This window comes from Emys orbicularis, chromosome 13 (assembly GCF_028017835.1).
Source record: "Emys orbicularis isolate rEmyOrb1 chromosome 13, rEmyOrb1.hap1, whole genome shotgun sequence".
In the NCBI taxonomy this organism is placed as follows: domain Eukaryota; kingdom Metazoa; phylum Chordata; order Testudines; family Emydidae; genus Emys; species Emys orbicularis.
This window is the reverse complement of record NC_088695.1, coordinates 33,836,773-33,853,998: the sequence shown is the minus strand read 5'-3', so window position 1 is coordinate 33,853,998 and position 17,226 is coordinate 33,836,773. Positions and strand designations below refer to the sequence as shown.

At 45.4% G+C, this 17,226-nt stretch overlaps 1 protein-coding gene across 2 annotated transcripts in view; it reads left to right on the top strand.

Annotated features, from left to right (window-relative positions):
- Nucleotides 1-17,226, top strand: part of MGAT5B (alpha-1,6-mannosylglycoprotein 6-beta-N-acetylglucosaminyltransferase B) — a 172,017-nt gene that overhangs the window by 59,263 nt on the left and 95,528 nt on the right. For both annotated transcript variants that reach the window (XM_065415867.1, XM_065415866.1), the window contains exon 3: nt 1,251-1,395. In XM_065415867.1, the coding sequence (XP_065271939.1) occupies nt 1,251-1,395 (145 nt within the window). The remainder of the gene's footprint in view (nt 1-1,250; nt 1,396-17,226) is intronic.

Sequence of the window (17,226 nt, the reverse complement as noted above, 5' to 3'; positions counted from 1 at the left end):
GCAAGGTAGGCCCCAACTCCCATTGGACCCACTGGGGAACTTCTCTTGGAAGTTAGGCACCTAACCTGCTTAGGCATTTTAAAAAATCCTACTAGGTGCCTGCATGCCTCTTCGGGTGCCTAAACCCCCTTGTGAATCTGGCCACAAGTCACTTTTTAAAATTGCAGTTGGGTTCCTAAGTCACTTAGGTTCATGTGAAAATTTTACCCTTGGGCTGTTTTTGTTTGCCAAAATATACTTCAAACCATTCCAGAGTAGGAGCAATAGAAATCAATCATAAACATCCCCACAGAACTTGCCTCCAGGAGACACCAGCTGGCTGCCCCGGGTGCACCTGATTCTGTGAGGTGCCGACACCTCCTGGGACTCACTGATGTCAATACTTTACTAAGCGAAGCACGAGGCAATCTCTAGGTGTTTACCAAGGGCTGCATGGTGGAATGCTCCATCCAGGGTGACCCAACTGGGCCTGTGTTCTGAGTGGGGTTTTGCCAAGTCAACATTCCAGACAGCTACATGGAAGAGGCAGATGCATTTCCGTATAGAGACTGGCGCACCTGAGCAAAGCAGGACCTGAGTTCCAGCCCCCTCCATCCCTGCCCTCCACACGTCTGCTTGATTATTCTAGGAAGCAGCATCTCTTGGTGACATGAGCAAAGACAGCCCATTAGGTCAAGCTGTGTCCTGCCTTTGCAACATGAATACACGGCATCTAGACTGAGACCACCAAACTCATTGTACTTGTGACCAAATTACATGTGAATCCAGGTTTATATTTATAAAACCCCATAGCCCTTCAGTGCTCACTAGTGAAATAGCACCGGGATGGTATAGATCAGGAGACCTGATATCTGACTGCTGAGGTGCATTCCTAGTGTCGTAACCCAGGGCTGCAATAGCCAGTGATGCTGTGGACCAGGATTAAGGTACACTGGCAGGGCTGTGGGTGGAGAGCCTCGGAATGGAAGAGCAGGTGGTAGGGGGATGCAGTCATGACTGGCAGAGCTGTGGGTCCCAGACTAGGAATAGCAGGGGTTGCTGTGGGCCAGGATTGAGATGCATGGGCAGGGATGTTTAGGGAAGCTTTCACATCATCATCTCACCCACGCCCTGGCCCAGGCAAGTGCTGATAATCCATCACTTTCACGGTCGCTGACCCGCTCCTTCCCATCTTGACAAAACAAATGACTCTGTCCCCCTGAGCGCCAAGCCCTGCTCTAGCCTCTCTCTTGCTCTTTGTGTGACTGCAGTGATGGGCGCGCTGGAGTCCAGAGGGGTGCTGCGGAAGATGAGCGACATGCTGGAGATGATGGTGAAGAGGATGGACGTACTAGCCAGGCTGGAGAATAGCACTGACTTCCGGAAAGGGGAGGAGGCACGTTTTCCTCCGGACAGGTCAGTGGCAGCGGGAATGAAGCCGGCTGGGATCAGGGAACCCCTTCCTCTAAACCCACCTGGCTCCGTTTACAAGAGAGGAGCTCATTGATCCCACACTGAAAGGTCTGATCCCAGCGAGATGCTGGGTGCCCTCCAATGCCATTGCTGTCTGTGAGAGCTGGGCATGCTCAGTACTTCGCAGGATCCAGACAATGAGAGCTTAGGGGATGCCGCTGCTACTAGCCGGGCTGCTGTTCTTTTGTGGAGGCTCAGCACATCCCCAGTAAAAGCATGTTCCCCGCCCGAGTCTCTCGAACTGGAATAATTTCTCAGGTGCAGAGCTACTGCTGCCAGAATGTAGCCACGCGAACCAGACATTACCACTACCTAGTGCTGGACGAATGTAGCCTCTTGATTCAATGGGTGCACTATACTAAACTGCCGAAGGGGCACTGTCCTCTGTATCAGCACCCTCTCCCCCATCTCTGCAGCCCTAATCCCAGCCTGGTGTGGAGGGGGGGTCCCGGGGGGTTCTGGGCTGCAAAGCAAGCCCACCCCACACTCCCCCGCTCAGGGCAACTCCTGTCCCAGGGGGCTGCGCTCAATTCCCCACACCAGGCATTGCGGCTTGGTGTATGGGCTTGCAGCACCCCCCAAGTTTGGCCCAGCCATCCCTCTGTCATGACGGAGGGGCAGCCAGGCCAAACCTGAGTGGCGCGGTGAGCTCATGTGCCAGCTTGCAATGCCTGGAGCGGGAAGCCAGGCCTAGCCCTGTGGGACAGGAGCTGCCACAGCGGGGTGAATGCAGGGTGGGCTCGATTTCCAACCCCCTTCTCCTAGGGCCTCCCCACCGCACTGGGCCAGGAGAAGCGTGTGTGCGCCTGGTTTTGCACCCTTGGTTTCGTGCTTTTTGTGGGTGCCATTGAATCCACGCTAAAGCCGCTCCTGCATGGGGTCAGGAACAGCAGGCAGGGCTGCTGTGAGCAGCAGTGGCAGAGCCCATGGGAAACTGTTAGAACTCTGGGTCTGTCTGTCTGTCTGTCAGTTTGGGATTCTATTAAACTGTTGTGAATTTTGTGAAAACATTTCTCCCCTCCCGCCCTTTATTTAAACCAGAGCTGAACCCAAAACAGACTCCCTGTCTATGATACTTATATGGCTCTCGTCACTGTAGTATCGGAGTGCATTTAATGCCTTCATCCTCACAACACTCCTATTAAGTAGGGCAATAGGAAGGATGGCCCAGAGTTAGGGGGCTAGTTTAGGACTTGAGAGACCTGTGTTCAATTCTGTGCTCTGCCACAGACTTCCTGTGTGACCTTGGGTACATCACTTAGCCTCCCTGTGCCTGAGTTCCCCACATGTACCATGGGGAGAATAGCATGACTGTGTCTCACAGGGGTGCTGTGAGGATAAGTCCATTAAAGGGCCATATAAATTAGGTACTGTTATCCCCCTCTTAAAACTGAGATGCAAAGAGGCTAAGTGACTTGGCCAAGGTCACCTAGTAAACCTGTGGCAAAGTAAGGAATTGAACCCAGTTCTCCAAAGTCCTAAACTAGCACCCTGTCCACTGGGCCATTCTTCCCCCTCCTAGAGGGGAACACCTCTGGATCCCAGTTTTGTGAATCAGGTGCCCCCCCTCTAATTTAAACTAACATTTTAAAAGAAAGAATGTAACATTCTTAAATAGGTCACCCTTGATATTAAACTTTCATTTAAGAAGGATTAATAGATGTTACAAGCAACCTCCAGATGCGAGTAGCATGTGTTACAGAACATTATAAGCACGTTGATATAAGATATTATAAATAGATATAAGCCAGGATTATAAGCCACCTGTCAATCGGTTGGACTCTGTAACAACGTCTAATTGTTGAACAGTCATTTCTTAAAATATCTATTCGTTATTTACTATCCCTTTCAAAAGTGGGAGCTCTCCAGGGCAGAGACTGCCTCTTATGATGTGTTTGTACAGCACCTAGCACAGCGGGGTTCTGATCTACACTGGGCCTTTAGGTATTTGCGGTAATATGAATAATCATGACCATATGCCCGCAGAGAGGCTGCTGAGCCATGGAAAGGGGAGGGGTAGGGATGAGAAGGAGAGAAAGAAAGAGAGGAGACAGGAAATCAGAAAACATTTGAATCCCTGCCTGTAATACAGCTCCCCGTAGGCCGTCTTAGCAAGCTAAGCCTCTGATTATCACCAGCTACATGGAGTTTAAATCCATGGTGCCCACTCGCCCTCCCTCACCATTATCTTATTTTCCCCACCTACAGTGGAAACAGGGAGCTATCTCTCCTCGCTCTTTCCTGGCCTTTCCCCTCCCAGGGAGATATGCACACAGAGCTCACAACACAATGGTTAAAAGCTTATTGAGACTAGAAAGGGTAAGGAGGCCAATAAGATCCTGGTGCTTGGCTCCATTCCTGTTCCCCAGTCCAGCCCTGCTCTTAAATGAGACTGAGGCCATGTTCCCACTTAATGTGGCTGCTGACTTCTTTGAAGTTAAGCTTTGATTAAGTTAGCAGCAAATAACTGAGTGGCAGAGTATTATGAAGATTGCAGGTTTGCTCAGATTTTTCCCTCCCTCTTTCTTCTCTGCTTTGCCTGGACGCTATTGCCTCTGGGTTAAAAGTCTCTCTGGCTTTTCCTCTCTCTCCCTTCCTGCCGCCTTCTGGGTTTCAAGGAAGAGAGGCAGGAAGTAACTCTTTGAGTAATGGCAGTAATCAGCCATGACCAATGGAGCCCATCAAATCCCAATGACACACTGATACCTTTCAACTGTTCTTTTCATTACAATCCCACTAGCTTAAATGTTACTAAAAACAGATCTATCTGGATCTACAGATATAGATAGAGAGATGAGCATGTATGGGGATATTGATAGAGAAAGAGAGAAAACATACACACATTTACAACATGTCTTCTATAATACATTTCTATCACCACACGTCTATATAACACATTTATTTCTGCCACCCTGGAATCAACCACTGGCACTATGGAATCAATTGCATTTTTTTTTTTTGCACCTTTGACCAGTTCATCAAAACTGCCTTCTAACCTCTCCCCTCCAGGAATACACCTATAATCCAAATGAGAAAATTAGTCATAGCGGCAGCAGTATTACAGTAATTTCCAAGAGGTCTCAACCAAGCTCGAAAAGCAGTTGTATTGGCACTGTACAAACCCATAGTTACAGACAGCCCCTGCCCTGAAGAAATTACAATCTAAATAGGCATTAGAGATACTGGATTATTATCGCTGTTTTACAGAGAGTTGAAGGACTCAAGGCCACACAGGGAGTCTGTGGTAGACAGAAATCGAACCTAGATCACCTGAGTCCCTGCCCAGAGCCTTGTCCACAAGACCATCCTTCTGTAGTTTCAACCTCTATCCTCCCCCAAAGGAGGATCAAATAAAATGTAGAGACTGACATTTATTCTAGTCTGAGGTCCACGGCTGGTACCATTCACCCTTGGAACAGAAATGGGTTTTAAATGAAATAGACGCACACTGCCAGGACTAGCAACACTTGCTACATCCCATTGCAGAGCTGGCATTCCCAGCTCCCCAGTGATACATATGCTGCATCCATTTTCACACTGACTGCTCGAGAGATGCCATCAGACCTTCAAAGTGTGACATGATGATTTACTCAAAAGACATTTCACATCATTTTGAAAGGCTTTCAACATTTATTAATTCTAATTTTTTCTGTCACTCCAAGGCCTGCAGAAATGGTGACTAAAGCAACCTGAACTTCCATGTTTAAGAAAGAGCACTCATAAAAATAGTAGACATCTAAAGAGATGTCTGAGGCTACATCTACACTACACCCCATTTGCGGTGGTGTGCAGGGTATATGTAGCTACATGCCGCAGTGAAAAGCAGGCTGCGTCCACGCTCTGGTGTGTAGCTCCATGGGTCAGTGAAAGGCTCTGGCAGGGAGGAGGCAGTGGGGAAAGGCTTCAGCTGCTCCCAGAGCCTTTCACTGCAGCAAGAACAAGCCCTGGCAGGGGGAAGGCAGCGGGAAAAAGCTCAGCTGGAGCATTTGCCCGCTGCTGTCCCCTGCCAGAGCCTTTCCCCACTGCTGGAATCTTTCTCCGTGCAGGGGGAAGGTTCCAGCAGCAGGGAGGCAGTGGGACACGACTCTGCTAAAAATAGCAGCATAGCGAGAAGGTACGGCTTAGACAAGTAGAGAGCTGTGGAGGGTATGTCCTCAGTGCATACCCACACCCTTCAAGCATATCTGTACTGTACTCGCCTGAGCCATTCCTCACCGTCTACACTGCTACTTAACTCCGGGCTAGGGGGGCTACCCGAGTACATATCTATACGCCGCCGAAAGAAGCGTGCAACGTAGATATAGCCTTAAGTAACTTTTCTCTAAATTGTGTTGCAAACAAAATACATGGCGATGTGGTGTGGCCTGGGAGGGATGACCTCCAGCAGTCTGTTATGACTTTGCTACCTGTGAACAATGCACATATCCCAAATCGTGTGTCAGTCAAACCTTCAGAGCAGTCTCAGAATCATGCAATTTCTTATGACGCAGCTATACGCACACCTATCCCTGTATTTATATTTACATGTCTATATGCAGATTTGTGAGGAAGGATGGTCTGGTGGTTAGGGCCCTAACCTGGGATGCAGGCAACTGGGGTTCAAGTCCCTGTTCTGCTGCAGAGTTCCCATGTGACCTTGGGTAAGTCACTTAGCCTTTCTCTGCCTCAGTTTCCCATCTGTAAAATGGGAGGTGGCTGGCAGTCTAAGTACCTAAGACAAGAAACCAATAGAAGGCAGCTCTACCCAACCTTGATGTTGGAAACAGGAGATGAAGATAATACTCACGTCTGTGTTATCGAGGGCGTAGAAGCACTATGTTAAGGTTGCTTAATATTTCCTGTTTAAAAAAAAACTTTTCTGACCATTATTTTGGTGGAAAAAAGTAGTATATGATCATGTAATTAAAGACTGTATCATAATGCATGCACACAAGGGGGATCTAATGAAAGTTGTATGGACAACCTTAAGTCTGGCATTTCCTGACTTTTTAACTCTTAGCTTAAGCAACCTAAGTAATGTTGTTTTTAACGTTTTTAAAAAATGTAGTTTATATTTATATATAATGGAAAGTGTTGTGTAACCACCTGCACTCCCTGTCATCTATACACATGTGTCAACAGTAATCCACTATAGGGGTGGACATGAATATTCATGACAGCATATGTGGTAGACTCGCTCACCGTTGATGATTTTCTTGGCTAATAGCTGGTGAATAGAACCAGTAACTTCAGATGACTTTCATGTCTCCGTCTCAGCGGCTTCACAACCAGCAGAAGAAATTAATAGTATTTTGGCAAACTGTCAGCCTGATGATGTAGTATAGAAATATCACATTTCAACTCGGATATTTCTTGTATTTAGAGCCTCTTGGGAAAGTGCATACAAAACGTTAAGAGGATCACTTCAAATGGCTTTTGAACAATCACAGTCCCCTTAGAAAGACTGGTGGCCTTTTGTTGACCTATGATGGTCATATTTAAGACCCATAATGCATAGGTATCAGATTTCAAGATTTTAAGTTTAAAAGGGCAGTTGAGTGGTTGAAATCTGATGACCTTTTGGTGACCTCTGATGGAAAGATCCTAATGGATGGGTGCTCATATATACCACGATAACATTTCAAGATGGCCACTGATACTTTGTGTTGGTGTCAGAGAAAGATTGGAATGCCCTTACTGTTCAGACACTTGAGGATCAGGTTTCTCTCTTGCATTTTAATAAGGTCTAAATGGAACGTTTTGATTTTTTGTTTCAAATTTATTTTTTATTATATAGAAAGTGTAAAAAGGTTTAAAAATTCTAAATAGAAACGAAACACTTTGAGTTTATTGAAATGGAATGTTTTGATTGACCTTAAACGAGACATTTTCAAAAATGTCGTTGTGCGTGAAATTTTGGATTTTTTTTAAAAATTTCATTCTGATTTGAATGTCAGAGTTTCCTGCAGAACAGAAATTCTGAGTTTCGACCAGCTCTGTTAAGTATGTTTAGAATATATGCTTCCCTAAGGTCATCCACCTGGCCAGTCATACTCCTTACTGGTCTGATGTTCTTTTACCCATCATCATTTGCCTTTGCACCTCTTGACAGGGCTACTTTCTAATGTCCATGAGCAATGCATCCTCAGGCTACGCGCACAGGGCATGTCTAGTTGTGTTCCCTTTGGTGCGTATTTGTTGTTGTGTTGCCTTTACGTTTTCCCATGGGCATTTCATTGCCTCAGAACCATTTATGAGACTGGAATAATGGAAGATCTGACCTTCTCCTACTGTTTGGGTTCCTGGATGGTGGAAAACCAGAGCCTGTATTGTAACGGCTCCATGTATGTGTCCATAGGGATTTCAAATGGACCAGGAAAATAAACCCAAATACAAATAGAAACAAAGAGCTGAAGCATTACAGCAAATCTGAATGCAAACACAGAAATATAATCTAGAAATACAAGTATGGAACCATCACAAATAAAACATTTAACTGAAGCACAAATACTTAATCCCACGGGCACCCCTAACACACTATGAGGCCCGTGTGATAACATATCACACACAATAGCCTGCACAGGGGAAGCAGGCCAGCTAGAATTACTCAGTGCAATCACATCCCAGTATACCTGGGGCCCACGTAATTCCCTCATTTCTATTATTGTCGGTTCTTTGAATCCAAATTGTTGACTTCAGGCTGAGCACGTGGGTCAAACTGTCCTTCTGGAAATGAATCCTGTATTACTGTAAGCTTACTGCCTTAAGGATTTTTTTTAAAGCTCTCTCTTTGTTTTGGGTCTCTGTGTTCCCCCTGGGAAGAATCATAGAATTATAGACTTTAAGGTCAGAAGGGACCATTATGATCGTCTAGTCTGACCTCCTGCACAATGCAGGCCACAGAATCTCACCCACCCACTCCTGTATCAAACCCTTAACCTGTGTCTGAGCTATTGAAGTCCTCAAATCATGGTTTAAAGACTTCAAGGTGCAGAGAGTCTAAGAGGTCTGTCCCTAGTAAGTCCTGCTGGTCTGAAGCAGCTGCACAGTCTGCCGGCAGCACAGGGGTTAAATACAATAAGAATTACAAAACTTTGTGCCATTCTCAGCTCTGCAACTGCTTCAGGTCCCCTGACTTGGTTGCCCTGAGCAGACCTGATGATCCAGAGAAATGGGAAAGTCCCTTTCCCCCCATCCCCCACATTCTAGTCAAATGTATTTCCTACTGGTTAGGGAAGGGAAGCAGGAGCCAGGACTCCTGGGTTCTATTAATGGCTCTGCTTCAGCTTTAAAAAATCTTCCATATTTCTGAGACACCTGTCGCCTTTGTACCGAAGTCGTGTGTTTCTGAATACCTCCCTCCCTCTCTCTCAGAGGTCTTGCAGGGCTTGATGTTTGTGGAGAAATCTGAGATCCTCTCATGAAGGTTCAACAGAAGCACAAAGTATTATTCTCATTACAAGGCACAGTGGTTTTGGAATGGCTCATTGTCTGCTATACATTTGTCTCACTGAGGAGTATCTTGTGACCTGTCAGTGGAGCCCTGCGTGGGACTAATATAGACCCTGCTGTGGGACCGGGATCCCACAGGACCCGCTGTCATAATAGCAGGAGCAGCTGGGAGCAAGATTAAAAATAGCCCCATGCAGGCTCATCTGTTTGGCTTTTCTCAATTGTCCCCTTTCTATGCTGAGCCAGATAGTACTATCGCTGTGGGCAAGGGAGACCAGTTTGCTTGGTCCTCATAATCAACCCTTTTTCAGTCTGAGATTCCCAACTCTGCTCTCTTCAGAGATGGCCCTTTCTTTCCTGACTGCACTTCTCCATTCCGTTCAGGCCTCTGCCAACTTTCCCCAAGCATCGGTGGCCACATTAGTATTTGTCTTTGAAATGCTTGAGGATGGCTTTGAAAGGGGAATGAGGACCTGCTACACATGCTGGGATTTTTGATTCCCTTTGTTTATCCTTCCCAACACATCATCCATGGAAAGAGTAGGTGGTACATCTGGGATTAGCTGTACTGAGTGCATAGCCAGTGGGCGAGGAAGTTGTCTGCAGCCCTATCACTTCTATAGGCATGTTTTGATGGGCAAGTTTTCTTTGTTTAAACACAGCCCATCTCAGCACCTTGCAAACTTCCTGGTGCACTTAGATTAATCTGTCTTTCAGTACTTACATAGTAACAAAGCACTTCACAAGCTTTAATTTATTTACCCTCACCACACTCCTGTGATGCAGGGAAGTGCTATTAGCCCCATTTTACAGATAGTGTCTCTGTGCCTCGGTTTTCCTAAGGGACTTGCCTGGGAAGTCTGTGGCAGAGCTGGGACTTGAACCCTGTCTCCCAAGCCATGGCTAGTGCTGTAACCACTAGGCAGTCCTTCCTCTCTAGCCTGCTGCTTGTCCCTGTGAGCGCCACTGACTGATCTTTCATGTGGCAGTTGAAGATTATGCAATTAAATTGTGTTAATTTCAAAGGGCTTTTTTTTTTTTTTTTTAGCATTTCTGGTTAATGATACTGACACATCAATTTCTCACCCACTGCTGTAAAACTGGAACAGCAGCAACACACAATCTCACTGTAACAACATTGCTTTTTACAATGTGCTCAGCTACTTGAAACCAGATCCCAATTCAAATTTATAGAGCACCTTCATGGAGAAGAATGAGAATGGGACCTCCAGATGCTTTATGGAATATCTGTATAACCAATCACTTCACAGACACCCCACTGAAATGCAGCTATCTCTAAAGTGGCTACATGCCAGCAGTCCTCATCTAGCCACACTGCACAACCAGGGTTTCTTGAACAGGAAGACTGGCTTTTCCAGAAGAAACTGCAAGGGGAATTTAAATAAACAGAATGTAATTAATTACCTGCACTGGAATTCTGCTAGGACATCAAGGTGCACAGCTCTACTCTGTTGAAAAATACCATGGGATCTTTAATGGCTGTCACAGGTACAGGGCTAGCTGCGTCTCTGTCCCCTTTCTGGTCTCTCTGAGTGCACCACCTCAGGAGTTTGGCTTCTATCCTGTACCTTGTGAAACTCTGTGTCCATCTAAGTCTCCTTCCATCTTTTATGGCTGTCTTTATTTTCCCTTGCTGCCCCCCCCCCCCAAAAGTGTGTGTCTGTGTGTGTCAGAGAAAGAGAGATAAAAGGTTCATAATAAAACAACAACTTCAAGTCAGCATGCTGGCCAGCTGCAGAAAGATCAATACCCTTGTTAATTGAACGCAACCCTCGTAAATCATCAGAGGGAAGCAAAATTAAAACTACTTATGGAAGCATCCTGGAGAGCTTATTTACTGGGCGAGGGGAAATATTAGCTTGCATTGGAAATTATATCCAGCCTTGTGAGCCACACGGAGGGTGGGGACTCCTTGGAAGTGACAGAGATGAGGTCAAGAAGGCTGATTGCCTGGTAGTGCTGAACCATCACCTCTGGATGTGGCGCATACGGGGACATCACTGTTTGGTGCCCTCCCCCCCTATGGATGGCCCGTGCAAGATACCATTTGCTAATGACGATTCAGCTTGAGGCTTAATTACTGCCAGAGTTCAGTTAATTTCCTCAGGCTTTAAGCATTCGTTTCTGTAATAGTTACATGACTCCAGATTCCCCTTGTAATTAAAGTCTTACAAAATGACACTTAGTGGGTGACATTCCTGCATCCAGTTGCCTGCCAGCTTGGCTCCATTAATTTCTAAATTGTTGCCATTGATAGTCTGGATTTAGATACAATGCTGCCAGACGTTACATCTCCCCCGATATGTGGCTTAGCCTTGATCATCATTTCCAGCTACCTCAGGGTCTTGTTTCTGCACCGGGGTAAAGGCAGTGTGAAAAAGCATTATAAAGCAGGACTCGGGAGTGGGTTCTGTTCAGGGCTCTGGCCCTAAATTGGAGTGTGACCCGAGCATATCCCTCTATGTCTCGGCTACACCCAAGTTTACCTCCCTATGGCATTATGTGGATTCCTTGATGGTTGCAAAGTGCTTTGTGATCCTCAGATGAAGGGGCTGGTGAGGCAGAACTGCTATATTCTACTCCAGGCTCTGGCACTAGCTTGATATATGACTGGGATGTGCCAACCACTGCCTCGGTTTCCCCATCTGTAATTCACATGGGGTCATTTGGTGGTTTCATGTGGTTCATTTAATGGCTGTAAAGCACATAGTGATCCCCAAATGAAAAGGGGCTGTGTAAAGTACCATGTTAAGTGAAGCTTGTCTTAAGTGACTGCTGGAAGGCCTGACAAAAATTGCTCGAAGATAAAGGTGGAGAAGAATTGTACTCAAGGTCTTCCAATGGAGGCGGAGCAGAATTGTGCTCAGTTGGTGGCAGGAATCCTTTAGCTGCTGTCTTAAGACATGATGTTGGCTAGTAAGTGTGGGCTGTGGCCCACGTTTTGTGGTGGTGTTATTCTGGTAACCCCACTTTGCTCTTTGGTAAACCTCTCTTTGGTTTTAACGCACACAGTCCAGGGCCTGCATTAGCGTAACAGCAAAAATAAACAAATGTATCAATAAATAAATCGCTTGATGTCCAAAGCCAGACACTAGAAAATGCAGCAGTGAATGTTCTCCCAGCCTGTCTCTTTCCTGCCCTGTTCCCCGGGGTCTATAAACTCATTCTGTCAAGAGGAAGAAAGAAAACACGTATGTGGCTCAGGTTACACGGGAGCCAGTCATTTCCCTTCAGCTCCCACTGTCATTTCCATCCTATATCACTTCTTCTCCAGCAGAAACTCTGCCCGGAGTTAGCTAGATAGCGCTTAAGACAACCTAGTTAGGGGAAATACTGTATCAGAATTCTAGCATCTGGAATTCCACTTACCCACCCAGGGGCAGGGGTTGGAAAAAAGGAGACAAAGCTGAGGAGATCCCTGGCCTCTGGGCTGCGAGATTTTCCCTGGGCATGGTTGGTAAATCGCTCTCTCATTCAAGGAGGGAAGGGAAAGGTGATAGCCCATGTCTCAGCCTCCTTGTTCCCTCTGACTACTGGGTACTAAGGGTCGAATCACACTGTGGCCCTTGGGCAGGCACCATTACTTATTTCATTCCCATTTTACCTAGAGAGACTGAAGGGCTGTGACCGGCATGGGTATTTATATGATCACTAATCATTTGCGTTACAGTAGCACTGACAGGCCCGCAACCAAGATCAGAACCTCACTGCACTGGGCACTGCCCATACTCATCATAAGAGACGGTCCCTACCCTGAGGAGCTCCGAGTCTAAATAGACAAGACAGGCAAAGGCTGGAAGGAGAAACAGGCACCGAGAGGGGAAGGGAGCAGTCCAAGGTCACGTAGCAAGTTAACAGCAGAGTCAGGAATAGAATTCAGGTCTCTCAAGTCCCAGTCTAATGCCCTAGACATTAGACCAGGCTGCCTTGCCTCTAAAGTACCCATCATTCTGGTATCTGGGCTTTACTTGCTCTCAGCTTGTTGAATTAGTATCATTCATCCACCCATGCCAGGGCTCCCCTTATTCCCATCATTGCTGCACTACCCAGCCTTCCCCCTCATCCCCTCCAATTCAGTTTGCTCAGACTAATTCCTTAATAGTCCTCCCTTGCTGGCTATATTTTTGTTTGCTTTCAGCCCGATGTGTCAGTGCGCCGGGAGCCCATTTATCACAAGGCTGCATGAATTAGGCTTCTCTACACATTAGCATTCTGTGGCAAAGCACCGATTCTGGCCCTTTGGAGCCAGGGCTTGTCACATTTTCTCAGATAATTTACAAACGAACATCTCCGAGCCGCCTTCCAGTGCAGAACTGTTGTTGGCAAACTAAGCTGGGCGAGGAACTCTCCTCCTCTAGGCCTGGCCCTGAGCAGAAACCCCACTGGGCTGGGGAGGTTTGAACTGCAGCCAGCGGATCTGGAGAGCACCAGATAAATGGGGGCAAAAGTCAGATAAGGGGAATAGAAAGCCCTGGAGTGATGGGATACCAGTGTCCTGAGTATCCTCTCCCACTATAACTCCTTTGAGTGCAGTGGTGTCACTTCTGATTTACACCAGTGTGAGAGGAGACTCAGGCAGCAATGAATCCTCAGTCAGCTCTAAGATGCCTCTGATTTAAGACCACTTGAGAGTGGCAGCCCCACCTGGATGTCTGAGCATCATCACATGGCTAACAGACTGGAGACCAGTGCTGGACTCTTATTAGTGAAATGTCCAGTTTGGAGGGGAGGCAGAAGAAAGCCACAGGAATGTCTCAAAGCTGCCAGCGGAGGCAGAGATAATGCCTTGCAGTGCAGTTAGCAAATAATCATGCAAGCCACACTAAAATGTACCGTGTGGAAGACAGAGAGCGGTGTATCCCCAGGCTGGGGAGCTATTGATCATAGCAACCCAGGAGATAGTTTAGGGAGGGGATAACTCTCTGCCTTCCTCCCATATGTATAAATCAGTGCTGTTTCCATCTGGAATCTCTTCCCTCTGCCCTGAATTCCCCCTCCCCCGGTTTGTCACATGGGCAGATCCAGTCCCATGGGTTCCAGCCACCGGATTCCACGTGTATATAAAATATGTAACTGGCAAAGGAAGCTAAAGGCCGAGTGAAGTAGAAGCAAATCAATGGAGGCAGGAGAGATTCTCCTAGCTAAGGGTCACTGTACAAACTGAACAGTGCACTGGAGTTAATCATGGGATCCTGCAGACTGCTTTCTTTCCATGGGGAAGACTTGCTCCCAGGTCAGCCCCAAAGCCAGGAGCTCTCAGGACCCCACTTTTACAGTCTCAGGGGACAGAGTAATTTGCTCTGACTGATTCTCCACCTCCTAGCTGGGGTCCCTGGAGTAAGATCAGGCATATGGGCCGTGGCCATTAACCCTCCCGCTGCCTGCCAGAGGACGAGTTCCTTATGGCCCAGTCACAGCAACTTATACAAAAAGTAGCCCAGTTGCTTATTTGAAAAACAGTTTCAAAGAACACGTGTTTAGCGCTGACGATGATTAGCCACATACAAAGCACAGAATATAGAGACATATACATAGTGTAATGTATGCAGTGTAGGTAGGTAGGAAATATTGAGATTTTAACTCCTGCAGTATTGGAGATAAGCAAATAACTCATAGCAATTCATTTTGGCCTTGATCCCGCAACTGATTCTATATAGAGCCGCGAGGCTGCATGGAGCCCCTCTGGGGTCAAAGGATTGACACATGTATCCAAGGCCCCAATCCTTACAGACTAATGCACTGTGAGTACCCCATCCGAGTGACTGATCCTGACACATATACATGTGTGTAATGCTCATGGGCGTAAATCCCATAGAAGTAAGTGGAGCACTGCCTCAGACTCGGGGGGTCTGTCCCCACAGTCCATTGCAGGATCAGGGCGTTAGTCTATGAATTTAGCCTCAGCCTGGTCATGAATTATTTTATGATTTTCTTAAACTGATTTGAAAATAGTTGAGTGTGGATTGTCAGTAAATTTCTTTTGCTGTGTGGAATGTTCTTTGCAGATGTTTGATATTAGAGATGGTCCAAAAATGAGTCAACATTTTATGGACATTTCCCCTTTTTTCCCCATCAAAATTTCAAAATGTTTTGACCATTTGGATGGAAAACTCAAGTTTCAACTGTGCTGGGGCTCAATCCTGCAAACACACTCACGTGAGTAACGTTACTCAGAGGAGTCGTCTCATTAACGTAACCAGGACTACGTCTGTGAGTAAAGTGACTCATGGAATTGTATACAGTAGCAGCTGCTTGATTAGTTCTGATTAGGGTGACCAGATGTCCTGATTTTATAGGGACAGTCCTGATATTTGGGGCTTTTTCTCATATAGGCTCCTATTATCCCCCACCCGCAGTCCCGATTTTTCACACTTGGTGTCTGGTCACCCTAGTTCTGATTGGATATACACGTCACATGACACTGTTTCTTTCCCCTGTTTGGCTGAGCGTAACTCTTAGTATCAAAAATGTTCAAAAATGACTCAGTGCCTGTCATCTAATATTTGCTGAAAACGAGCTGTTTCAATGAACGTTTCTGTCATGGAACGCGTTCGCTAGAATGTTTGCAGAAAGTGAGTATGGAAGGAGCGCAAACACAGCCAGAGCTAATTTAGTTCTTTATTCAAGCAGATGTTCATGGAGACAAGATTGAGCTGTTCACCTCAATAGGATAGGATGAAGCTTATTGCAGAATACAGAGCTACTGAAACACGTATTTGAAACATACTCTGCTTTATAATATTTTTGTGTGAAATTGATTTGATTAAGCCGATGGGAATAATTATATTGACCTCCTCGATAAAAGGTTTTGAGATCTAAAGATGAAAGGCACAATGTAAGAGTTGGGTATTATTATTATTTAGTATTATTTCTATGGAACATAATAATGCTTATAACTTATATAGCCTTTTTCATCTATGGTTCTTAAAGCACTTGGCAAAGATGAGTGAGCATCATTATCCTTGTTTTATGGTGGGAGGGAAACTGAGTCACGGAGAGGCAAGGTGACTAGGGAACATTCACAGTGCAAACAGGTGGCAAAATGGAGAATGAAATGTAGGTCTCCTGACTCCCAGTCTAGTGCCCCATGTACTGGTTCACACTACTTGTCCCTATTTGAGGTGGTAGTGTAGTGTAGTGCAGTGTAGGCTAGAGCAGAGGCCTAGGGGTCAAGACTTCTTGGTTCTAGTCCCAGCTCTGCTATTTTGAGTTGCCGTATGACTTTGTACCTGTAATATAACTGCTCTGTGCCTTGGTTTCCCCATCTTTGAAAAAGCAGATACTAACACACACCTTTGTGAAGAGATCTTTTGGTGAATGTTGCTACACAACTGTTAATATCATCATATACCTTCTACAGACAATGTCCTGTCTTGGAAATACCGACATTACTTCCATGTGCGTTGATCTCACTAAAATCATTGCTTACAACAGTTAATAGCTAAACGTACAAGATGAGGAAGCAAGTATGTTTAGGGTTTGTATTATCAAGACAACACACAAATAGAAACATTCATCTTTTCATAATGCTCATTTTATAAGAGGCAATAAATATACAGTACCTTGCAAAGGGATAAATGTGCTATAACTAAAACGGTGCTGCAAAGTCAGAGGCATGAGACAAAGCAAGGGGAACCAAATTAATGCCTTCAAAAAGTAAAGGAACAATCGACCTCAAGCTACATTATCCCGAAAATGATCTGCCAGTGGGGAAAGATATATCTTCATAGGAGTTTTTGAAACAAGATAAATACTGTATATGATGTTTTCTAAACTACATTGTGATCTGAATCTTAATCAAACACAAGGAAATATAAATCTAAAAATAATAAAGGTAAAATCAATGTGGATGGTTAGAAGTAAAAGTACTATATTTGCAGTAGTAAACGTTTTTAAGGTCCCAGGGAAAAATTCGTTCTAGAAAACCTACAGTAATTTACTCTAGTTTCACTCGCTGGCAAATCCCCAGCACAGTTTGGTAGGATTTATATCTTCACTACAGAAGCATTTTTTTAAAAAGCACATTCCTACTCCTTGTCCACTGGTGTTCTGGGAAGCAGGTTATCCCTTTGGCTGTGCTGGTGTAGGAAATATTGAGAATCCAGCTATGCCATCAAAAGTAGAGGTAAGCAATTCTTTTTCGGCCAATAGCAAATTCTCTGAAAAATGCCGTTTCATTTTTTAAAAAAGTCAGAATGGTTCATTTTAACATTTTCTAAATGAATTTTTTTTGACATTTTGTTTAGAAACAGATAATTTTATTTTGAAATGTTGAATTGACCTAAACAAAATTTTTGTCAGTTTTTTGTTTCGTCAAGAAAA